This window comes from Pararge aegeria, chromosome 6 (genome assembly GCF_905163445.1).
Source record: "Pararge aegeria chromosome 6, ilParAegt1.1, whole genome shotgun sequence".
Taxonomy (NCBI): domain Eukaryota; kingdom Metazoa; phylum Arthropoda; class Insecta; order Lepidoptera; family Nymphalidae; genus Pararge; species Pararge aegeria.
In genome coordinates this window covers 7,889,124-7,915,455 of record NC_053185.1, presented here as the reverse complement: position 1 = coordinate 7,915,455, position 26,332 = coordinate 7,889,124, and the positions used below count along the sequence as shown (strand labels likewise).

Below are 26,332 nucleotides of genomic sequence, written 5' to 3'. Positions count from 1 at the left end.
TTTTTTTGATTTATTTACACATACATTATCATCCTTTTTAGAGTAAAGACAATCAATCCATTCAATACATGGCAGAATAAATCAATTAGAATTTATGCACCCATAACATATAGAGGGCAAAAGAGAGCATTTATCATCATAAGCTATTCAACACCCCACTATCGGGCTCATGCCTTTTCTCACATAGGATAAGAGGGTTTCGAAAGCTGAATGTTCTCTCCCAGGCAGCATGGTTGTTACCGCCAATTTCGTAAGTTTGGACTCAGAATTTTAACAAATATCCATCACCCTGTCGTTCCGATCGACGATCGACCCGATCGTAATTTAATAAGCTAACCACTTCACTACGTAAATATGTATGTATGGGCTAACTGGCCAGTTTTACACTTTGTAATGGCAATAATACTAGTAGGTCATGAAAAAATATCAATTTAATTTTCTTTAAATATACAGCTTATTACGAGAACACTTACATCTTACATTTACATTTGTCCACACTGTGAAATTGTCACTGGTATTTTGGGTTTATTATTTGGACCAGTTGGTACATTTTCGATTTTTCTCATTACCAACAAACCATCAATTACTCTACCGAAAACCACATGTTTGTTATCTAAGAAATTACACTTTGCACAAGTTATGAAAAATTGGCAACCATTTGTGTCCTTGCCACTATTGGCCATAGATAAAAGACCCGGAGAATCATGTTTTAGTACAAAGTTCTCATCTGCAAAAGTACTTCCACCATAAATACTCATGACGCCGGTGCCATCACCCTGCAAATTAATAAAAATACAACTAAAGTTGAAATGTATGTACAACAAAATACAGCTCCCCACAAGCCATAGCATAGTGGGGCCATATAGTAGCTTATAAAACACTTGGCCATGGAAAAAGACAGTTGCCACATGGACAAGAGCTTAGCTCTCAAGTTTGAGAAGAAGAGAAACAGTTTAAGTAGCTACAGATTATTCAGTGACAGTTTGTAATTTTTTATGTAGAGGTCTAAATTTAAAATGCCACTTTGACTCATGCCTGCACATTTATACTCTTTACGATAACATTAAGGATTCCATAAGAATTTCTTCTTGTTCTTTCTTATTTGATTAAATCAAATAACTGCCCCAATATTTAAAAAAAATTTAATATCCTTTTAAACTCGAAACCTCAGCCTTAATTAATAATGGACTCACATTAACAAAATCGCCGCCTTGTATCATAAAATCCTTGATAACTCTGTGAAAGGTAGCTCCTTTGTAACCAAGAGGTACACCATCTCTCCGATATTCTCCTGTACAAAATTCCCTAAAATTTTCACTTGTTTTTGGCACAACATCAGCAAACAGCTCAAATATCATACGTCCTATTTCCTGAAATCACAAAATTATCTCTCTCTTTAGCCAAATCCAATGTTAAATTAATGTATATTATTTTAGAACTGATTTCTTTAATAGAATTTTGATGATCTATTTTATTTTCTAGCCCCAGTAAACTTCTCTTCTTTACAAGTGGTTTCCTAATTTTTTAAACCATGATTCAAGGCAAACATAACCTATACATTCCTATAATAGGATTACATAAACAACAAAAAAGCTTGGGTGTGAATTACTATAGATTCAGTTTATTATTGACTGTGAGATAGAAAACCAAAAAAAACAGCTATGTTTGTTGTGGGCTCTTCTAAGACCTGGGCGAGTTTGGAACACTCGTAGCTTTATTTTTACGATAATGTAATGATGAATATAGTTATCACCATCATCTCACACTAATGGAACGCTTTGTAAACACATCAGGAAGCACATCAATTAAAAGGAATTGTTTGTTGTGCAACAGTTGCCCCTTATTATCCATATACTGTTACCTGTATTTCTTGTTATATTTCTTATTAAGTAGGTACATTCTAAATAGGGTTGATAGTGATGATGATGATGATGATGATGACAACGACGACGACGACGACGACGACATTCTAATACTTCAAAGTGTAGCGAGCCTAGATGTTTACAGTAGAACACTTCTCAAACGTGGAAGCCATGGTAGCCTTATGTTATAATCTTTAGACAATATTTTAATATTTACCGTTGTCCCGACTGTTATGTCGAAGAAAACAACTGGGTTATTTGGGTTTCTTAGCTGTGACTGAATTTGGTTCCATGTCGGCATTGTTATTGATAATGCTTCACAATCTTGCCGGTATGACTATTGTCGCTTGATTATAGTAAGTACTTAGCTTTGAAGAAAGAACCGGTACCGATGTATAAGATGAGAGTATATTTACAATCTACATCTAATTTTAAAGGTAAGGCTGTACAAAGCAACTCACAAAAATCTCTTGTTTATCTTTTTGATTTTTCTAACCTAAAATGAAAAATCTAAATTTCACAGAGTACATACTAGTTCTTGGTTCACACTACAACAGACAGATTAATATTATAAAACGTCAGAGTAGTCAGTTCATTGGCTACAGTATGTGAGGAGTACTTATGTTTTGGATATAAATTTTTAATTTTATTTCATCTTCAAATTATTGTTAAATTCATGCGTACTTAGTTCATTTTACTGACAACTACTATTGCAGGACGAAGTTATAAAATAGACATTTCTTTTTCTTTACTGACCACTCTAGTTCGTGCCTTTTCCAAGCTACTTGACACTGGCAAAGTACATTGTGCTGTTAAGGCACCACGAAAAGCTATAAATCAAAAGAAGAAGAAGAAGAAGAAGTAAGGAGTACAAGGTACGAGCTTTTTGGTTGGGGTTGGTTGGAGGTTGGGACCTGTGGCGCTGGGAAAGCTCTATGTTGTTAATTGTTCCTAGACCTGGGTTTTTTTTCTTTTTGCTGGAGTTGGAGCACAGTCCAGTAAATAAATAATTTGGAGCTAGCAAGTAATTCTGAGATTTGAATTGTTACATTTTGTCAAATGCTAAATGTCAGCCATAATGACTGTCGAAACCATAGACAATACTACTGCTCATGCTTGTCAAAATGATATTCTTCTTCTTCTTCTTTTGATTTATGGCTTTTCGTAGTGCCAAAACTATGGAGGGTAGAGGTAAGGAGAGTCATCTTATATGGGAGAAAAGTTGAAAAAGTGTTCAGTTGTTGCGCTAAATAACAGTTCAAAAATCCTCCACAATGGCGCTGGTGGATGCACAGGGTATGGTATGAATGTAGCAATCGTAGATGAATTGAAGTATGCAGAGTTAAAAAATTTAATGTCATTATGGACTAAAGTAGTTAATTATTGAGAATTTCAACAACTTACGTTGTACAAAATATTGTGGTAAATATAACCTTACTTCCTTGTATCTCCATACTTCCTTGTTTATTTTTCAAGCCTACTCTAACAATATTTATATTTGGCGCTTCTTTTAAGAGTTACCCTGATGCAAATGTGGCGCCATCCTAATTTAATACATTTTGACGACACTTTTTCATATACACAGATGACTCTCCTTACCTCTACCCTCCATAGCCAAAACAGCACAATGTACTTTGCCAGTGTCAAGTAGCAAAATGATATTCAATGTAGTTTCACTTGGTGGTCAAAAGTCAAAACTCAAATGAGATTAAATGTCAAACACCTGAGTTCTGTTTTGGCACTCCAAAAAGCCATAGGTAAATCAAAAGAAGAAGAAGAACATCTGCGTTTGCGGCAGGTTACAGGAATCTAATTATTAAAATTAATTGCCTATTGTGTTTTCGTGTAATTCAGCCTTGAGAAAAGAGAAATGAACGCATTCATCGACTACTATAAAATACTGCAAAGTGAACGAAACGCTTCAAACGAGCAGTTGAAAAGAAGTTACCAACGTTTGGTTTTGCTATCCCATCCTGACAAAGCCGGTGATGGTCAAGAAATGAAATTTCATCTTATACAGAAAGCATGGTCAATTTTGAAGGACCCTACAAGCCGGAGACAGTATGACGCAGAGTTTGCCTGTTATGAAAACGATCAACTGTTGTTGTACAATACTATCTCTATATCTGAAATGAGATTTGATGCAGCTGAAGATGCGTACACATATCCTTGCAGATGTAACGGAGTTTACTATTTAGAGGCTGGTGAACTTTCTTCTAATAAAGTAATTATTGGTTGCAATGAGTGCTCGTTCTCAATTCAAGTTAATATAGCAAGATGATAGTATTTAAGATATAGATGATAGCTTTCCAAAGTATAGTTCTACAGATCTGCAAAGCTACTTGTGCCAACATTTAAAGTTCTTTTTAAAAGTTTAGACATAGTTTTCTCAAGTAAGGTTTACAAAGAAAAGCTGGCATTGTTGCTTCAAATTCCCAGTGATAATGAAAAAATAACCCAGTGATACTGAGTTTATACTGAAACTAAAAGTTACAATTAATTATTTGCCTAAAACAATATGTTTTTACCAATACCATCAACCTAGGCTGTAATACTTTTTTGTATATGTCATATATAGCCAAAGCTCCTTTTAAGTATGGGAGACATGTTTTTTGTTTATATAAATACTGAAAGAATACAAAATGGTATTCTGTTGAATCTTATTATTACTGAAACTCATTATAGTGTTGTTATTTACTGTATAAAATGAATAAACAGATCTGTAGTTTCAAAGTTAACTAATTACAAATATAGAAACAAATAAATCTTTCCACTTTATAATATTATTATAAATTAGTATAGATGAAACTAAAAAAAAAACTTCTCCAAATACTGAAAACGGGAATAAAGGTAAATAAGGCTCCTTCCTTATTTACCTTTATTCCCGCTTTGACTGTAGACTAAATTTTTCTTACTTCCATCTTGTTGCAAATGAAAAGGTTAATTAAGTATCATTAGTTTTTCTTAGATTATAATCAATGTTTTTGTTAAATCTATATTCTTATTTATAAAACTATATTCATATGTATAAATGCAAATATTAAGTATTAAATGGTTTTTAAAATATATTTTTTATTGTTTATATAAAATACTATTATAGGCACATAAATTAATGTTAGTTACCATTAGAGCAGCATTGATCTACCCTCTAAATCCCTGTCTTTTATGACAGGATATACCAGTTATATTAATATTTATATAGGTTTCGACGACAATTTTATATATAATATATAATTGAGTCAATTTGAATTGTATATATATATATATGATTGATTTGTTAAAAATTGCCACAGAATTTTTTGAAGGTATTAATGAGTAGGTACTTACGTACTACTTTAATCTACTAAATAATCATAAGGCACTCAAAATTATTATTTTTTTAGACAACATTTTGCCACATTGCGTATCATACTTGTAAAATAAATTATAGCCTATGTTACTTGCTGATAATTAAAATTTCCGTAACGATATGCATCCCTCAATAAACCCCAAAATAAACTCAGATTAAATGCAGCTTTTTTTATTTTATTTAATTATCCAGCTAAGCACAAGTCTGATAGTACGATACTGGATAATATACAAAGCTACCAATTTTCCTTTTTAATACTATTTGTACTACTTTTTATTATTTAATGAATTCATTCTCATTCATTTTCTTATAATAAGAGACATACTAAACGTGCATAAGAGACAATAATTGTGACCTGCATGCAAGACATCCTAAACTTGCATAAAATACATTTGCCACCTGTATATAAGACATACTAAACTTGCATAAAAGACACCTGTGACCTGTCACCGAGATGTACTCAACTTGAATATTTGACACTTGCGACCTGTAAGTATACAAGACATACTAAACTTGCAATAAACGTCGCTTGCTTCCTATACACGAGTCGTAAAAATTTTGCATAGTAGGCACATGCGACCTATGTAAGAGACTAAACTTGCATAAAAGTCTTAAAGATACTTGCTAGTTGCTACCTGTATATGAGACATACTAAACTTGCTTAAAACATTATAATTGTGACCTGGATACGAGACGTTCTAAACTTGAATAAAAGACACTTGCTACCTGTAAACTAACTTGCAATAGACGACGCTTGCCTCCTGGATACGAACTTTATAGGAGACATATTAGACTTGTATAAAAGACACTTGCGACTTATTTTAAAAGAGTAGAAAATATTTCTTTCTTGCTTTCAAGTTCTTTAACAGTCTGTATTTTTCTGTAAAAAACTATCGAATGTGGAAGCGGTTATAGCCCAGTGGTTAGAACTTCGACTTCACTCTTCTTCTAAGTTTTGCAATTAAAATATCACTTGCTTCAACAGTGTAGGAAAACATGTTGAGGTGACCTGCATGCCTGAGAGTTCCACATAATGTTCTCAAAGGTGTGTGAAGTCCACCAATCCGCACTGGGCCAATGTTGTGGACGCCAGCCTTGGCCCCTTCTCATTGTGAGAAGAGACCCGTGCACTGTAGTGGGCTGATTTTTGATTGATATGATGATGAATGTAAACTTGTTTGAGATTAATATTTCTTAATTTCTATTGAGTTATCTTGATCATTTGTATAGGGTAAATAAATAAAATGTGTTTACATGTTTATTACCATTTATATTATGGTTAGGCTAAAACATAAATAATATAATCATGACAAGGTAAAATTATCATAATTATGGTTAACTCATGTGAATGACTAATTTAAAACTAAAGTAAAATTTTGTACAGCACTTTATATTACAATACAATTTTGATAGTGATTGAAGGAAATAAATTACTACGTGAATGTCAACATTTAATAGCAAATTTAATTTTTTTATTTAAATTATGTAAAAGATCTAAGCTATCACATAAAAATTATGCAAATTTAAATTTCATACGAAATTTTACAAATACTTTAGTGGCAAGAAATTAGAACAAATAAAATAGCTATATCCATAAATTCATTTTTAAATTCTATAGAGAGTGTGAAGAGAGATACATAAAAATTCATAAGCCAACATAAATACAGCAATTTGCCATACCAAAATGAATAGCAAACTGACATTTCCAATTATTGCCATTATTGCCACCGCGCGCAATGTTCTCGAAACATCGAGGGGTAGCAATCACTTGTCACATTATTTGTAAAATCTTTCACATGCACTCATTGAGATTACATAAAATTTATTTACCAATATGTTTGTTCACAAACAATGTTAAATAGCGGCATACACAAAATATTTACACGATTGTGCACACATTTGTACTTTAAAATAAGATTCACTTAAATATGCATTAAAAATTAAAAGAAAGTCCAATAGGCTTGCCCTCCACACACAAAAAAACTTGTGACTAAATATTTTCGTTTCCAAATGGAAAAATGTAACTAAAACTTTGACATAAAAAAATCATTATTTTTCTCAGCCATATATATTCTTTACAGTAAAATATGTACTATGCCAGATAAGAATAAAAATTTACAAATATTGCACCGAAATCTCCGACGAGTGTTGAATAAGTGACTAGAATAAAATAATAAAAAGTGAGAAAAAATATGTAAAACCAAAAAGATATAGTAACAAACAAAACAAAATTATTGTAATATGCTCTTTTAATATTTTCACAAGTTTTTTTTTCGGTGTAAGTGCAGCCAATGCAGTCTATAATGTACACACTCTGCAGGCACTTTGTCACATACAAGTAGGTTTTCTCGCGTACAGCCATATTCAATACCAATCAGCAAAGTCTCACTTTATTAACACATCTGTCCATAAAGTTCTTCTTTCTCTTAGTTTGCGTGGTTGCATCTAAAGGTGCTGGTAAAGAGAGTTGTGTGTGTTCATCCGAATCAAGCAAACCATCGCATGAGGGACACCTAAATGAGGCCTGTTGTATTCGCTTACAGTCTATATTATCACTACTTTCAGATAGTCTTTCAGGAAGACTGTATAAAGTTTTCACAGGCGAAGAAGTGCTGGGCAGTTGTTCACAACTTTGTGAGTTTGCTGAAGCTTTTTCTATTGAGGACTGTCGATTTCGTCGTGGTCTGAAAGTAAAAGAAGTAATAATTAGCTCTACAAATTCATATATTATTACAAAACTTAATATAACAAAATGTAGCCGGTCATTCAACTTTTAATAAACTTCCAATGTACAAATTATCACCTACCCACCGCGTCGTACCGCGGCGATCTGCGTTATTGCTTCTGATCATTTTGATCTGCTTGCTGGCGCGTTTGATAGGCTCATAAGGTTCGTGCTATCAAAAGCAACAAAATGCAATGTATATCGAACCGGTATATTCTGTGTTTAGCACGTCGTGACTACCCTATTTAACCTTAAATGCCGTAGAATTTTTAAAAATTATGATACTTTTATTTTGAATGTCAACCTAAATACTACTTTTAATAGATCTAAAATAGGATAGCACTGTTTAGAATTGAAGTTTAGAGATTTATGTACATCAGAATTTGCACTATCTTTTATCTCTGAAACTACCAGTCAGTAAATTTCACCACCAAGGGGTTAAAATATGATGTGAATGTTGGTATGAGATTAGTGTAGGTACAACAGAATTGGGACCATTGATTGCAAAGGTGCCTACAGAATTTCTTAAGTTTTGTTATATCACATTATTAGGCATACCTGACAGGTGGCAGAGTGTGTAACGTTTCTAGTCAATCTGCTTTATCGCTGCCCCGGCTCTCGCTGGAGTGCATACGTTGATAGTTGGGTGGACCGCGCCCAATAGCAGCCGTACCCGGCGTTTGTACATCACCCCGGCTTCGCAGCGGACCTTCCATCCTATTCGCTAAATTTGATTTGCCGCGAAGGAAACTGAAACGTTAAATAAAGATAAGTTGGTGTATTATTGGAATATCCAGAAGCGCCTAGTGCAAACGCTCGCAATAACAATCGTTTTCAAATTTATTCGGGAAATTGAGTTTATTATTCCTAAACTCAATCTAGTTAGGTACCTACTCGCAGATGGCGATGTATGTTGTCGTAATATATTTATTTATAATATTAAATCGTTTTCCCAAATCGGTGTCTACGCGATATCGTACTATCGAATGCTAAATCTCGTAGCGGCATATCTTTGTCGATAGATTTAGAAATATTAAAGTCCCAAATTGCCCCTACCGGAGATCGATCTCGGGACCTTCCATTTAAAACCTGCTGCGCCAGGGAGGTCGTCAAAATTATTATTTAAAGCATTCTTGTGTAACCACACAGAAGTTATTTAGTGGATATCTAAAAACGGTACCGAATTTTCCTGACTGATTCGAAGACTAGCAACCGGGCGATTTTGACCTGAAAAGTCGAAAAAGTTACATGTAGCATGTAGGTATATGTATTTTTGAATCTCATACCTTTCAAGTTTCTCGACACACGCGTCCTGATAGTCATGGATCCATCTCACGCCGTTAAAGTGGCATACGGCGCGCATGTCTTCGGGCAACTCCTCTGGCTCGGGCCATTCAAAGTTGTCGATTATTGGGACGATATTGCACTGTGATTGCAAGGCTGCCACTATCTCCTGTAATGTTAACAGATGAATGTTAGTCATATGAAAATCTCCCGGAAAACTTCATTTGTGGAACTGCAATTACTATATCTAATAAATCATATCCTTATTATTGTTTTATGCCAATTCAATTTATCATAATATTAGGTACCTAGGTATTGTGGTTAGCAATTTTATATTAATAGCGAATATTTTAGGGAATATATGAAAAACAATGTAAGGTTAGATATTTGCTGTCAAACGTCACTTTTGCATACAAAATAATAAATAAAAGTTACGTTAAGCAGCACAGATTGCAAGATTTTAATGTGTACGATATTAAATTATAAATCGTTTATTAAATTCATATTCTTTGTAATTTATGACATGGTAACAGTTTTGATTTATGTGTGCCTCTTAAAAAAAAATAACATAAACCATAAACATAAACCTTATAAAATATTAACCCCACTCAACACTACTTATATTTGTGTTCCCGTTGTTGTAGCTAGAGCTGACAAAGGAAAAGTCTCTCCAAAAAGTTATTAAAATAATACAAAGCGCAACCAAACCATGACCACGCTGTATTTTCCACTACGCGACTACGACACTGGCAGAACGACTGTGGTCCAGCCCAAAGTACAAAGGGCAATGAAGAAAGAAAGAAAGAACAAGATTTATACCTGTCGCAAGACTGTCGGGAGATACCTACGTAGTCAGTTTGCCGGTTGATAAACCGTTAATAAAATACTCGAAACTTACCCGATGTACCCAGTCCTTTTGCTCGTTGTCGTGCTTGCATCTTTCTAAAGCGTTTGGAGTGAGAACGAGCAAAAAGTGTTTTGCTTGACGTATGCTCCTGAGCAGATTGTTATCGAACTTCCCTGCTTCTAATCTCTCCACGTCGATGAAAACCGTGAAGCCGCGTACTTGAAGGTGAACTTTTAATAAACTCGCCAGCTGAGAACCATTAGATCTTCTGTAGCTCACAAATACATCTAAGTTCTTTTCCAAACTTTCATCGCCTTTGCTGAGCAGATTGTCGTACGCTGCAAAACAACTTAGGATTAAAAAAATAATAATTACGTTTTAGTGACGGCAGATCAAAATACAGTTATCACCACCCCTCTTCCCGCGAGTGTCAAACGAGGCGACTAAGGGACTATAATATATAAATGCTTTCCGCATCCAAGGCCGTGGGTTCGATTCCCACAACTGGAAAAATGTGTGTGTGATGAACATGAATGTTTTTCAGTGCTGGGTGTTTATCTGTATATTATAAGTATTTATGTGTATTTATATTCATTAAAATATTCATCAGATATCTTAGTACCCATAAAACAAGCTACGCTTACTTTGGGGCTAGATAGCGATGTGTATTATCGTAGTATATTTATTATTTATTTATAAGATCGGGCAGCAGCGTCATCTGTGTGACCCCCCGTGACGCCGTAGCAAACTTCAGTTGGTTATCGCAAGTGTCCATCCGAAAAAGAAAGTCCTCTGTGTAAGTTTTTGTATGTGGGTGGCTACGGCCGTGGCCAGTTACAAAAACGTGCCGCTAATCGATTTAGCGTTCCGGTATGTCGCGTAGAAACCGATTAGGTGTATGGGTTTGATATAACTTCCATACCCCGCACAGGTTAGCCCGTTAGCATCTTAGACTGCATCATCACTCAACACAAGGTGCGATTGCACTCAAGATTAACATGTAGTGGTATAAAAAAATTAAAAAGAACTACTAACATCTACCTATCTATCACCAACCCTTCTGTTCAGATTGGTGATTTTAGGGAAGGGGAGAGCCCTTGGGAAAGGCATTTGTTCGACAGTTAACTGTTATTATAGTCTGTTAATTATTTAAAACACTTTTACAGATTATTTAAGTTTCCCATCAGTTTGTTTATTGTACAGAATTAAGAACATACAAAATCCTCATTCAGCCATTATTGTATTGTGTCCCAAAATAGTGATAACTTCTCACCGCGGAATTTTGCTAGCTCACAAACTTTTCTCATTTTCCCAACTTGTAACCGTTAAGAACATTAGAGGTTATATGTTCTTAATTCTGTGGTTTATTGACGAGAAATTTATATTATTCCAAACGTGCCATTGATCTTACCTCGTATAGCATTTAAAATCCGCAACCGATGTATGCTGTTAGCTATTCGGCATTCTACTTCGAGCTGTTCGTCGCTTAATCCTCTTATTGATTCCTTGTCAACACCAGCGTTTAGCATTGAATACGTGTAAATTGTGTACTCTGGACCCATGCTTTGTAAAAACTCATTTAGGCTTCCCGTGTCCCGTGAACTGTAGTCCGCCATTTTCTTTAATTGTTGAAGTTCTCTTGTGAATCTGTAAGTTTCATTATTATTATCGGGAATCGTGAGATTAATAAAATGACTATTTAATGTAGTTTTTATCATAATTGCATCAGTTGTTGTTCATTCAAATAAATATAGTTGTTAATTGAAATTTAAGTTTTAAAATATCTCAAGAGACCTTTATAACTATAAAACACCGTACCTCTTACGTTTGATTCCATTATGTAATCCTATGTCTTCTTTGAGATTATCTTCCGTTATTTGTAATAGTAAATCGCCATCAACTCTACTCTCGTAAAAGTTTGTGGCATATTCTGAAAATCCTATTTGCTTCACCCATTCTCGTACATCTTCTATTGACCAAAGCGGGACCTGTTGTGACAGTTTGTGTGGCACTTCTTCACCAATGAGTCTTAACGCTTGAGCAGCGTACTTTGATGCTACTGCATTTGGGCAACTAGCTACTTTTTTCAAGGTTTCAATCGCTCCTATTTCTCTAAATATTTCAGTATTTCCTTGCTGTTTCTTTATCCCAGCCTCCATACAGAAATGGAATGCTGCCAGGTTTCGAGCTTCTTCTCTTTTCGAGCTCAACACAGGGACTAGCCGTTGTAACCAGTTTTTACTTTGACCATGAGCATGCGCCAAATTAGATCGGGCAAATTCGGACGGGTTGTGCGAGGTAACAAACGGTTCTACTAAATCCAACGTACCAGATTTCAGTACGGCAGCTTCTATTTCTTTATTCGCTACTAAAACTGCAATGGCTAAACACGCATAATACTTGATATTATCGTCGTTGTGGAAAGCCAGAGGAAATAGCCACATTGGTACTTTTCTTTTTATCATGGCTTCTTGGTTTTCGGCTCCACCGTACAGTGAAAGATTAGCCAGAGCTGTTGCACAGTGACGTAGAGTTTCAATATCATTTTTTCTGCATTCGAATAAAACTGCGTCTAAGCCCCCAAGCTTAATGACATCACTACACGTGCCTTCACTATGTTTAAACAGGTGTTCCAATATTCCAGTACCTATCCTTGCATGGTCTACAGAATTCGCGTGTTTTGTACATACACAAGCGACATTAACAACCTTTTCGAGTCCGTTTTCCACAACGTGTGCCCTATTTTCTGTCGTAAGGCATTGCTCAAGTAATTTCGCGGAACAAAACTGTAAATCTGGATTATTTGATTCCAAGCAGTTTGCCATTAAGATATCCAGACCACCAGAGGTTCGTAGTGTATTGCATAAGGAATAGCCCAACTCGTGACCGTATGTTGGAACCGCCCATGCTCTTCGTACCATTTCATTTAATTTGTTAAATTGTACACACGCATTTTTCATGTCTATTTGGTTACTCTTCATAGCTGCTATAAATGCATTCATTCTGTATGAATATTTTTGTATTGCTAACTCGACATCCTTTTGATTTGAATTTGCATCTAACTTATCTAAATCTTCGAATGTTAAGTTCGATAGATCCTCATCGCCAGGTTTCACGGTTCCGTTTAACAGTTGACTCATCTGAAACACAAGCAAGTGTACGGTATGAATAGTGTTTTAGTAGAGTCTCACCTACGTCACATAGCGAATGATGGTTAACGTATATATGCAACATAACTCCGCTGGTTTCATAAATGGGTAATGTAACTACTAGGTAATAATATTGTATAAAAAATATTTTAAAACTCTAAAATTGCATTAATTAAAAAACAAAGAAATATTTTACCTGTGAAGACAGTAAAGTTGATTTTGAACTTAAATTTTTGCTTGAAATAGTCATATTGGAGTGTGCAACGCTAGAGTGTTCTTTATGACTAAACATGCCGCTAGATGTGACAGTCTGCCTTGCTTGTGATGAAGCCATGGCCTTTTTTTCAGCACTAAATGCTTCAGTTTGCAATCGAGAGCTAGAGGCAGACATATTATTCGCTTCTTGTGCTGTCACTTCACCCGCTTGTAACGACCGTTTTTCCTAAAAGCAAATAAAACGTTTAATAATTTAGCAACATTAAAATTCATCTTGGAAATAATGGACACATCATTCTAAATTTGGAAACTTCCACCGTGACTCAGGCACCATGCTTATCACTAAATCACTTTTATTTGGCACTTTTAACACAACGATACGGTAAACAAATATTTGGAAATTTACAGGAATAATGATACGCAAATTAGGTCTCGGCCGTCGTTTCGAAGACATGATTTCTTGATTAAATTTTCTTAAATTGAATTTGTGATATCGAGCGCGGTGGATATTCGTTCGTCTCGGGATGAAAACTACTTTTACATTCAAAAGCAGTGCGCGTCACGGCTCGGATTGAATGCTGAATCGCTTCTATTGGATATAGGCCAATCGCGCGGTACTCGCGGGCTTTCGACGATATTTAAAGTTTGTATACAGACGTCACGTTATGGAAGGCCGGATGAGTAAAATATTCCGGAAAAACGTACTCTCTTCGAAGGATAACAGGGCTTCGGGGTAAAACGCGACAGGACGCCTCTGTGTACCGGCCACGGGGCTGAACCCCCACCAGAAGACATTCCGCTTCTAAAATTAAAGCAGTCTATTCGTGTACCCGTGTGAACGCGCATGCGCAATAACTAACTTCCGCGTATGCTCGCACGCACGACAGTCAAACGTTGACTGAGACAAGCATGGTTCGGTAAACGTTCCGATAAGCGCGTGTAGATAAAGTATGAGCCCACCGCCCCCGGCGATCCTCCGCGCCGCAGCATCCTGGTCGTCCATGCCACTAAGCGTGCGGCCATACTGCGGTTAACATGCGTTGATAATATTGCGGCGATTTTTTTTCACATCTTCAACCTCTTGAATGTTATTAAGGCAAGGAGCTAAACTCGACTGAACGCTTTAGCGTCGCGTTGGTGAGACGTCATTCTAGGATATCGATCGAACCCGGTCACGCGAGGTCGCGTCCTTCGGCGCGCCTTGTTGGCGGCAGAATACTAGACTTTATGTTTTTCGGCAATTCCTAAATAGTTAAGACAACTATTTACAAAGTTTATGAGTCTTGAATAATAATAACTATAGGTAAATTAATTTTTTAAAACGCGTGTTAAAGAAATACTTACTTGGTGATATGCTGCATTCTGTTCAGCAGTGAGGCCCTCTGCTTGCAGTAACCTGTGAGACGCCCCAGCAGCGCTGTGTTCTGCATATTGCATATCCCCATGTTGCAATCGTCGCATTCTTGTGCTGTTTGCGGCCGATTTTGATGCACTGTAACCGTCCGTTACGACTCTCGTGGAACTGGCCGATGTCATACGTGCAGCACTATATTTCAGCTCGTTTGCAGCATTAGAACCTACTGCTGCTGCGTTTGGGGCTAAGATACATTGTTTGTCAGGTGGCGGTGTATCTGATTCTGGGAATGTAACTAAAGGGCCGTCCCCGGCCAAATCACTCATATCACTCATGTCTCCAATATCTCCCATGTCACTAAGGTCGCGTATGTCGGGAATATGCCTTTCTTTCTTTTCATCCTGATCTACTATATTCTCCATTGAGCTCCTCAATCTGCAACGATTATTTCCAACAAATTAGAATGTTGCTTCGTTTCACAATTAATTATAATGATTGAGTACTTTTAAAACATTAGAAATTTTGGAATTATTAGAATTCGTTTCACGGGAACGCTACTGTTTCTATTGTTTGCCGGCATTAAACTACATACGTGGAGCGGAGAACATCAGCGGAGGAGAATTGGCTTTGAGCCAAGGCCGCTCAGGTGGGCCAGAAACGGTGTTATCGTTAATACTCATTGACAAAACAATGTAAAATTATAATATTACATAAACTGAAATACAAAAATAATGAGCAGAATGAATCACCTTTGTCCGAAGTTCAAAGCGGCGGAGTTGCTAAGCGTTTTCATTTCCGAAATTGAGCTTTTCAGTTCAGTAAGGTCCGACTTCATAGAACTAGCGCGCTGCGACGAGCTTTGGACCCTTTGGCTCGTGACAGCGCTGCTGGATGTAGTGCTAGACACCATCTGTAAACAAACAGAAACGCTATAATTGCAAATAAAACAAAAGCAGTTTTCTTTGTCTGCCGCATGGCGCTTGCTAAATAATGCACTTTTTAGATTAGTAATCCAGTACCTTAAATGTACCGTCGATGGCCTCAAATTGGTTAAAAAGTTGTTAAATTTACACAGATTATTGTTTTTAATATCACAAAACCACTAACACTCGGCTTGATAATACACTTCGTCGTTCACAGTCGTTATCTAGACAAGGACTGTTGAGTTCAGTGCCAATGTTACAGAAGTTCGTACGAGCGTCACGCGTTTTGGCGCACTTGCGGCCGAATTATACCTATTATATAGCCAGTAGCAAGTTTATACCTATATCAATACGAGAATAGAAATGTGTAAAAATAAATGTCTATTTATAATTTCATATTACTTCAAAACTAATTTTGTCATCAAACAGTCACGGCTCAATCATCCAAATTATTCGTGAAGAGTTTTTTTTAATACTAAGTAAGATCTTGATTTTAAATGGCTTTTCTAATCATAGTTAGGTACGAAGTACGGTATGCAGAATGAAATTATAATTATAGATACTTCTTGTTCACCTTTTAAATAACAAAGATAATTGTAATAAAAGAGAGAGGTATTTATTAGGATTAAAAAATGACTAGAAAAATTATGGCCATAATTTTGGCAGAGGCGTCATGTCGCGATTGGGAAGCAATACAAATGATTCAACAGGCGTGGGTGAGATGCAACACCAGGCCTTGAACCCTGCGGCCAACGTTTAAGCAGACTGGTATAAGCTGTGTTTACATTACAACATGAATTCCCACACAACATTGTAAATTGAATATTATAGTATTAGTGTTAAGCTTAAATCTTGATATCTAGCTCAACGGGAACTATTGGATAGATGCTGGCGTTACTTTGCGGAAGTTTATTAACATCGTCATTATCAACCCACTACCACAGGACACGGTTCTCCTCTCAGAATGAGAAGGGTTAAGGTTGTAGTCCACCAGAAAAATGCGGGTTGGTGGACACCTATCAGAACATTATGGAGATCTTTTAAGTCTCAGGCATGCAGATTTCCTCACGATCTTTTCCTTCGCAGTTGATATTTTAAATGCTTAAATTAACGCACATAACTCCGAAAAGTTCTGGGTTCGTGCAGGGGATTGAACTCTGTATTAAATTATGAACTATGATTTAATTTAAAAAGAACTTATATTTAAAACATAAAGCTAATATTTAAATTACCACAGCCAGTTTGCTGAGCTTGACTTTTTTTTATGTTAATCTTTGAGATAACAACAACTGCTATGATATAGGTATATCATGAGCTAAAATGTAATTAGCGCAGAAATAACTCGCGTGTCGTACACCATATTCTTTATCCTTAACTTAAAAAAAATTACAAATATCATAAATGTGAAAGTGTGTTTGTTTGTTTGTTTGTCCTTGCTTAACGCTAAACAACCAATCAACTTGATTTTTGGCATACATGTATTTGAAAGGACGGAGTAACAAAGGCTTCTTTTTATCCCTGGAAAACGAACGGCTCCTACGTGTTTTGTGATAAACCATTATAAAGGCGGACGAAGAACACGGGCAACTGCTAGTGACATTAATAAATATTTCATAACTAATCATGCAAAAATCGTAACCGACGCTTTGTGTAGGTACATTTACACAAACCATTTGTAGGGCATCGTCGTACGGTGTGCAAACGAAGCCTTTCGAAATTGATACCTTTCTTAACCTTTACTAGGTTAAGTACTCCTTGATATTTCGGACCATTTTACAATCTAATCTTATGAAATTTACAATAAGTCAGGCCAAGCATTAAATACATCTTCCGAATTCCGAATTTCGAATTACAGAAATAAAATTCTGCTGAAATAAGAAGAAGATACACGAAAAAACAAACTAAGTCAAACCAAAAGGATTTCTTATATGCATATATAACATGAAGTCTAAAACAAAGGCACCACAAATTGCACTTTGTAGTTAATTCAATGAATAATTTGAACAAATTACCTTAATACTTGATTATAGTAAATAATAGGCTGTATTCTCGTAAGAATAATAAGTCTATTATTATGGTTACTTAATCGAACAGAATAATAAAATAATCAGTGAGCAGACAATAATCCATAATTATTATTGTGTTTTTATTTTTTTCATGAACAAGTAAATCTTACAGCAAAATACTTAACAATAATAGTTTTATTTTAATAAAATAAAATATTATAAAATATTAATATCATGATTTTTTTAAATACATAATAAGAACATAAAATACGTATAGGTAGGTAGGACCTACATGTAATGAGATGTCCTTATTGTACCAACTCTACATTTGTGTGGGAGAAGACGACGAGCGTAGAATGATTATTTTAAGAAGTTAATGCCAATCATACTAGTTTACTATACTAATATTTGTATATGCTAATTTACTTTAATTACATACATGAAATAACCACTATTTCTAATAAAATGTATATATATATATATATAGTTCTTATTTTTAAGCTTGTAGAGAGATGTATCACCATCAAGTCAAAATAAATTGATATATCTCATAATATAAGCATAACCCTTTGAAATAAATAACTTATTATTTAATTAAAACTCGTGAACTTCTTTAGAAGCACCCCCTCTGGTCTTAAGACCATCTCACACACGTTCCAAACAGTGATTTGGTTTTTAATCTGTTAACAGTACTGATCACATCATTAGCTACAGGTGTACCTACCATGTTATTAAATTAACTTAATTAAATTTCAAGTTGACTAGACAAGATTGTGTGATATGTGGCGAAGTCTAAATGAGGTATTGTTTCCTTCTTCTTAGTTTTACAAGAGCCATACATATTATGACGTTGGAAAAAATCCAATACTTGATTGAGTCTCAATATGTCAAAGCGGCAAAGACAAGACGGCCAACAAATCTACGTTCACGATATTCTCATTCTTATATGGTATCAACACGATAGTAACATATTTAATGAATGGTATCAACAATGCTTACAATGCAGGAGATTTGGCATTATTTCCAGTAATGAAGTTAAGAATGGAGATATTCTATGAACTCCAATTGCATAAAAGTCTATACCTACATCCCACTTAACATGTAATAAATGTAATCATAAAGAGATTTCTGTTTTCCTGCCTGAGAAGCCTTTTAGCAGGAATACCGACGTATACTTATTAGGTAACATGAGACATTGATAAATAGACAGCGTAATCCATATACAAGTTACTGCGGCGGGTGTTTTCGGGGATTCTGGGATAAAATCTGGAGTGCCTAGACTAGACAGATGATAGAGCTCACATATCAACCGCTCTTCAGCTTCAATGTGTAATTGCACGCCTCATAAGCGAAGACTAAAGTGTAACTTTTTTTAATTCTTTATTGCTTTTATAAATGAATACAAATAGACAAATGTTGAGAAAAAACAGTATTTTTAACACTCATGATATTTTTAAATCTCTTTCTATTATTTAAACTAATTAAAAAAATTGTTTAAAAAAGTTCTGTCTTGGACGTCCGTGTGTCTGTATGTGCGGATCCCGTATCTTGTGGTCACGATAACGAGCGAAATACTTCACTTATCGAGTTGGTTTTTTTTTTATAGGTTTCAGTATTTTGAGGAATAGAAGCCTATTTCTTTTCACGGTATAATTAGATGTAGTTTAATTATTATTTTTTTTTTTCTTTAATTGGAAAACCAACAGTTGTAGATACTAAATAGTTAACAAATTGATTGACTTAAAACTAATAACAGGTTTTCACAGATAAGTCTTATATAAACAAGGGTACCTGATAGAACCCAGCAAAATTACAGCAAACTATAACTAAATATTAAGTTTACCTAGTATGCAACAGTTTATCTACTAAGTTGCGACGTACACTTTTCATATTACCATATAATTCCAATTCCAATTTCGGTGTCATTGTAAACAGAATTAAGGCGAGAGACACGGATTACAAAATAATTAAATCTAGTCTCAGTTTTAGTTAAGGGTTATTTACAAATAATCTCAATTTTATAGTTATGAATGAGATTATGAGGCGTGCACTTTTGGATTTTCCAACTATATATTTAATTCTATTATAGTGTTTTAACTACACTTTGAGGAAATATCAAACTTGTAAATTTTAAAGTGCATACATTTTTTTTTGTTTTGCGCGTTCAAGGTTATTGGTGACGTGGTATATAGCACCGCTATACAAGCCACCTTAGGATAGCACCGTGTTCCCTACCAGGACAATGTGCAATAAAAAAGTCAATTAATTTTGGATACTAGTGCCAGTAATGGATGGCGCGGGACAACTGGCGTGTAGCGTAATCTGACGTAGAAGTAGGTATAGCCACGTCAGGAAAAACTACTGACTCCGATGCCCGCTTCATAGGATTATAAATAAATTACCAAAGGGCCAGAATATCAAAAGATTGCTTGTCCTACGTTACGTTACGCCATCCCGCGTTGCTTTTGGCTCTATGGCTCAATGCCAATAAATACCTACAAACACTGGTCATTCGTAAGCGCAGCCTTATTTATTTTTATAAATTTTATTAATTACTACCAGATTTATCTTAATCAGAATCCACAATATCTAAAATATTTAAAAAAGCTAAAATAAAATTCGAACAGGATAATATTTAACTAAAAACTGAAAGAGATCTCATAATGCTTTTGCAAACATTATCAAGGATTATTTCATACTTACACCAATTGCAACGTTAATTTGAAAACAAAGGCATGCTAAAATCTTTGTTCCCAAATAATTACGGATTCCGTTGACCTCGGCGCCGACTGTTCCAAGTAGTTCTAACAATAGGTATACTCATCCCATATTGTGCTCGGTGCCTCGGTGCGGCGCATTTGCTTTATTTTATTTACTAGCAGTTGCCCGCACTTCGTCCGCGACGATTTTGATAAGCAATGAATTTAAAAGAAATCCCAAGATCAGAAATCTTCAGATTTCCTAATTTCCCGCGAGCTTGATTAAAGATGCCCTGTGGTGCCCGTACCCTTATCAAGAAAGAAAGCTACCGGCAAATTTGAAATTTTCAAGATCGGTTCAAAAGTTTATACGACAGATGGCTACAAACAGATATAAAAACAAACTTTTCAAAGTTATTTTTGAAGATAGCTTTAAACATATAGTACTAACATTATTTTTACGCGGCGTAGGCCAGTAAAGCTCTCAGAAAATATGATTTTTCCGACAATTTGCAGAGAACCACAATGCAAAATAAAACCTTCCTAACCAAATAATTTAAAAATGAAAACCGTATGAAAATCCGTCCGGTAGTTTACAGTTTTTCGCGCCCAGACAGTCAGACGGACGCGGTGGGGGACTTTGTTTTATAACTTGTAGTGACAGTAATATATTTATAGTTTTATGGTAAGTATAGAAAATAATTAACATGCTTCTTTTCGAAATTAAAAAAAATCCCGGCTAAGTTTGGTGTGGGCCACTTCCTAGAGCAAGGCGCGTTTAAAACCCTTATAGGTTAACTTTATGTATATATACTTATCAACATCATGTAGATATTCGTGGGTCTTCTTTAAGCCTATTTGGATTTAGAAAATGTTTACTTTGACAAATGCATTATGCATGCGCGTTTAATAAATATGCGGGTATTTACAAAGCTTTGGTTTAAAAATAACATTTTAAAGATTATGCTTTAATGACTCTATTGCTCAGAGACTCCAGTTCGCCTTGATCTTTTAAACCTTAAATCATTTATACTGAATAAACAGGCTTTACCTATACATGATTTTACGCACGTCAAAACCAATCAAAATCATCATAAAGTATCAACTTGAGTGTTGTAGAGACGAATGTTCTGCAACTTGCCGCTAAATGTTTTTTTGTGATTTATTTATACTTATAAATATTTCCTACGCAGAACTTAAGAGCAAAATCGCTCTAGTATCATAGAAGCAGTGCCACAATATATTATAGAACTTTTATGACATAATTACTATTTGTGACATCTGTCATCTTATACCTATAAAATGGCCGGATGTGAAGAGTTACAGATGTGAAGATTTTTTTACTGTTTGCTTTGTATGTGTGTGAATGATGTGAGTGTATGTGTAAGTAAAACATATCGGTACCTTTACATTACATTTACTGTAAAGATCCAATATTTTTTTTTAAAGTTGATACCTGCGTATAAATAAATCATCAACAATATGCTGGAAGAGAATCGCCAAATGTTACTAAGTAGTCTTCAAACTTTTGGCCGACCTTAGTACCAAGTGTAAGATTTGCTACCTACGTTCACTTATTCGATCGCATAAAAAAAGTTAACTACGATGTATAAGGTATCAAAGGACCGCCATCTAGTTACAATACTGGAAAACCGTACAACTAGTGAAAACTAGATGGCACTCTTTCGATGCCATATAAATTTTAGTAAACGTTCACACGATCGAATAAGTGAACATAGTTTACAGCGGCCAAAAATAATTGCAACTACCTGTTTTTACATGTACTTCGTTAATTTTAAGGTTTTTATGATCGTAGCTTATATATATTATATACGTCTAATTACTAAAACTTTATACGTTGATAAATATTAAGTATACGCTGATAAATATTGTTTTAATATTGGAACTGCGGGCTGTAATGTTATCCGCTTTTCATAAGCGGTTTTTATAATCCCGACGTAGAAATGACCCATTTCTTCTTCGGTATGCAATTAAAAGATCACAACTCCCTAATATGGGAATGAAATTAAAAGGCTGGACTAGTAGAATAACCTACTAATTTAATGTCGTAGCTTTAAACCTTTATTTTTATGGTACGAAAAATTTTATTTTTGTTAATTGTGATTTGCATTCCTAGTTATATTAAAGCTATTCTACTACTACTAGCAGTTGCACGTTCAAAACAAACTGTATAGTTGTATTATTCTTGTCCCATAGAATCTTTCATTCAACAACCCACTGCATCTAACGTGACGTTAAATAATCTACAATTTTCCTCCATAATTGGGCTGTTAATTGAAAAAAAAAAAAAGTTTTTTTAAGTCTGTTCCATTAATTCGATTTTCCATAGATACAAACAAAGCACAAGCACATACTTGTTGTTTTAAAGAGCTTGTGACCTGCGTGTTCAGGCTCTGATTCTGCCGCGAGGCGAGGCTGCTCTTCTTAAGGTTCTCCATCACGGAGGCCAAGTCTTTGGCGCTGCCGTTGTGCTTTAGACTGCTGTTGCCATCCAAATTGAACTCCGGTATCTGAAAAAATGGCAAATACAGACTGTTAAAATAAAATTAAATCAATCTATCTATCTATCTATATTATATATATAAAACAGAAAGTGTGTGGGTATGTTCCGTATAGGCTCCGAAACGGCTGGACCGATTTGAATGAAACTTTCAGGGAATCTCCGGATTGACCTAGCGAGTAATCCTGTAAAGTTTGGTGACGATCGGAGCACTCCTATTTTTGAACTGTCAAATACAGCTTTTATTTACTATGATGATATTCTATTGTTGGGTGTACATGGATGTAGATAATGATCTTCACCCGCTCGAGAAGAGAATAGAAGATAATGAATACGGAGAGAAATAAATGATTTAATATATTATGAGACTTAAATTAAAAATTTAATGATATAAGTTTATTTTGTTTAAATAAAATAAAGCAAAATCTAGCCCGGCGAAGCGGGCTGGGTACGCTAGTAATATTATAAAAATAAATCGTACGAGTAGATACAATCGCATAACTAGAGAGAAAAGCAAGGGCGCAGATAAACCAAATTAGGAAATTTATGGGTGTTACACAAAAGTGCAGTGTGCTTACGGCAGCTCGAATACAACTGTTACCACCCCTCCACACCCCGAGGGTGTACGACACCCTAGAGGCGACTAAGGGAACGTAACGGAGAACGAGCGTCGGGCAGTAGCGTCCTTTAAAAATCTTCTACTTACTACCATCTACTGTAGGATCACCAACCCGTCTGCCTAGCGTAATGATTATGGGCAAACCATTCCGTTGCGAGAGGCCTTTAGTCCAGCAGTGGACTCTTTAAGGCTACATATTGATAAAGATAAATAAAGATACTATGACTATACACACATCGCCATCTAGCCCCAAAGTAAGCGTAGCTTGTGTTATGGGTACTAAGGTGACTGATGATTTTTTTTATGAATAACGTACATAAATACTTATAATATACATATAAACACCCAGACACTGAAAAACATTCATGCTCATCACACAAACATTTTCCATTTGTGGGAATTCAACCCACGGCCTTGGACTCAGAAAGCAGGTCGCTGCCCACTGCGCCAATCGGCCGTCGTTTTTGATGAATGGAGATGGGTGAGTCAAATCTAAAGGTGTGCGGGTAAGTTTGTATTGATAAGGTCATATAGTTATGCCAATTGGCATTCCTTGGACTGGAATCAAAGACCCGGAAGGCCTTAGTAATTATGAGATGACGATATAGCGAAAGTTAGGCAGGTACATAAGACCTGAAATACTTTAGCAACGGATTGCCCTTAGGCGCCGACCACCCCTGTAAGATTTAATTTGGTAACTTAGTTAGTAAGCTAGTTATAGTTACTTAAAGCTTACGTCAGCTTACGTAACAACTTTGTAAGTGACTATAACTAGCTTACAAAGTTGTTTTCATTAGTAAATTGATCGCAAGGAACTTCTGTAACTAAGTTACGTAAAACATACAGGTGTAATCTGCGCCTTAGTAGAAGAGCTTTCATCTTTTAAGATTATTTAAGTAGTAATTTTGTTATTTTTCTGACGGAAAATAGACTTTTAAACTAAGCAGATCAGTTGGCTAGTTTTTAACAGAGTCAGAGATAAGTAAAGATACCTAAATGCCTGATATTTTTTCTCCATTAAGCACTTAAAAAATTAAAACACCAAGGATTTCAGGAAATTCAGTTAGTAGGAGTAAGTCATCAATCACTTATTTTATTACCATATCACCATTTTATGAATTAGAAATTATTATTATTACTATTTATTTAGCCACTTAAAGTATTTTAACGATGGTTGGAAAACATAACACAGAGTAGAACTCTCAATCAATCATATTATTAATGTAATCAACGATCTTTTAAATCACCCACCTTCAGATAAAGAAATAAAACAATATGTATCTTACTAGAAATATAAATAGTGTTGATACTCTACATCATACATTTAGGCGACCTCCTCCATGGCAGGCTGCCATCAGAGCCGAGCAGGCTAAGAGGCGCAAATATAAATACGTCGAAACATTTTTGTGCCTTTTCGGGTAGATATTCTGGAAATGTGCGGAAAAGGGGCTCGAGCTCTTTTTAAGATATATCAAAAGGGGTTGTCGAGTCCACAAAATTAATCGGCTATTAAGAGGCAATAAATTCAAATTCAAAAATTTCTTTATTCATGTAGGCCTATCACAGGCACTTATGAAGCGTTCATACATATTTGTTTACATAATTGTAACGGGATGGTGATAACTTCGTTCGCCAACTTAAATCTAAAGCTACGAGAAAAAAAAATAGTGCCAGCATCTTTGGTACTATGATTCGTTGCGGAGGTATCGAAGTAGTTAAGATTCAATTTAGCTTTATTTTGGTACGTAGGCTTTGTTTATAATTATTTTAATAAAGATGTCTGTAAGAAAAAAGAAATAAATATAAATAAAAAATTATGCTTACACTACTATCCGTTACACTCTCAACATGTTTATAAACTAACACTCTTTGAATACGTATGTGGCGAATATGAGTAAAAAAAAAATTCTGTTGATGATCTTTTGACATTGCTTTAAGGAAGCCTACACACAAACAAACAGATGGGTTATTATAAATCAGTATCGGTGAAATAAATTGGTACAGTACTTATATACAAGTCGTAATCAATAAGTTACAAGAATCGCTTTGATAAGTTTTATAATTTTTGAGTCATTCATATTAAACAACGTTTTTCTTAATATAATATCTAATAACTCAATTATATAATTTAGGAAAAGGATTACGCTGGATTTACTAGTCATCATTACCGGCCCACTAAAGGGTTCACACGTCCCTTAGCTTCTCCTCTTAGAATTCGAAGGCGTTAGACAGTTATTCACCACGACAGCCACGTGCGGATTGGTAGACTTTACTTGGGAACATTATGGGGAACTCTCAGGCGAACGAAATTCCTTAGAATGTTTTCCTTTACCATTTAACCGAACGAACGAATCAAAAACGAACTTAACTCTGAAAAGTAACATATGTCGGGGAACGAACTAGTTTTCTTTATAAGCAAAACCGTGCAGATCCTTAGAAATACACTGCCTACACGCACTTCTCTCCGAGCCTACAACGGAGCATTCGCAGTAGATGTTTTAGAACGAAAAATTGCTTCTAGCTATGCTTATCTCAGTTTCCTTTCATGTGTGAAACCCTCGACTGAAAGATAGCGTAATAACACCTATCTGTCAACAAGCGACGTTTTTTATTTCCTTAAAGCTTATCTTTACTAACTAGCTTTTCTATTAAAAAATATTTTTAAAATTAAAGGTTTAGTTTGAATAGAGAAATCAGGAAGCTGGTGAAATTAAGTACTTATTAGGTTTTGTTTTGCTGCATGAAACGATCGCAATTAATTGAATTGACACCGCTATT

At 35.2% G+C, this 26,332-nt stretch overlaps 2 protein-coding genes across 10 annotated transcripts in view; both read right to left on the bottom strand.

The window, feature by feature from the left end:
* Positions 1-413: 413 nt before the first annotated feature.
* Positions 414-2,404, bottom strand: LOC120624433 (peptidyl-prolyl cis-trans isomerase H). Its single transcript, XM_039890971.1, has 3 exons — positions 2,080-2,404; positions 1,194-1,370; positions 414-776 (listed from the first exon to the last, which is right to left on the bottom strand). The coding sequence occupies exons 1-3, from the start codon at positions 2,161-2,163 to the stop codon at positions 483-485; spliced, it is 555 nt and encodes a 184-aa protein (XP_039746905.1). The 5' UTR covers positions 2,164-2,404; the 3' UTR covers positions 414-482.
* A 4,526-nt stretch (positions 2,405-6,930) lies between these two features.
* The window catches only part of LOC120624743 (NAD(+) hydrolase sarm1), a 92,088-nt gene continuing 72,686 nt past the window's right edge, over positions 6,931-26,332 (bottom strand). For 8 of the 9 annotated variants that reach the window (XM_039891436.1, XM_039891437.1, XM_039891438.1 and 5 more), the window contains 10 exons: positions 22,790-22,945; positions 15,536-15,696; positions 14,777-15,221; positions 13,413-13,658; positions 11,886-13,207; positions 11,479-11,714; positions 10,119-10,405; positions 9,223-9,389; positions 8,495-8,686; positions 6,931-7,895 (listed from right to left, as the gene is read on the bottom strand). In XM_039891436.1, coding sequence (XP_039747370.1) covers positions 8,527-8,686; positions 9,223-9,389; positions 10,119-10,405; positions 11,479-11,714; positions 11,886-13,207; positions 13,413-13,658; positions 14,777-15,221; positions 15,536-15,696; positions 22,790-22,945 — 3,180 coding nt within the window. In that variant the 3' untranslated portion in view covers positions 6,931-7,895; positions 8,495-8,526. Of the gene's footprint in view, positions 7,896-8,494; positions 8,687-9,222; positions 9,390-10,118; positions 10,406-11,478; positions 11,715-11,885; positions 13,208-13,412; positions 13,659-14,776; positions 15,222-15,535; positions 15,697-15,805; positions 15,977-22,789; positions 22,946-26,332 lie in introns of those variants that run through there. The other variant, XM_039891444.1, reaches the window with a different exon arrangement.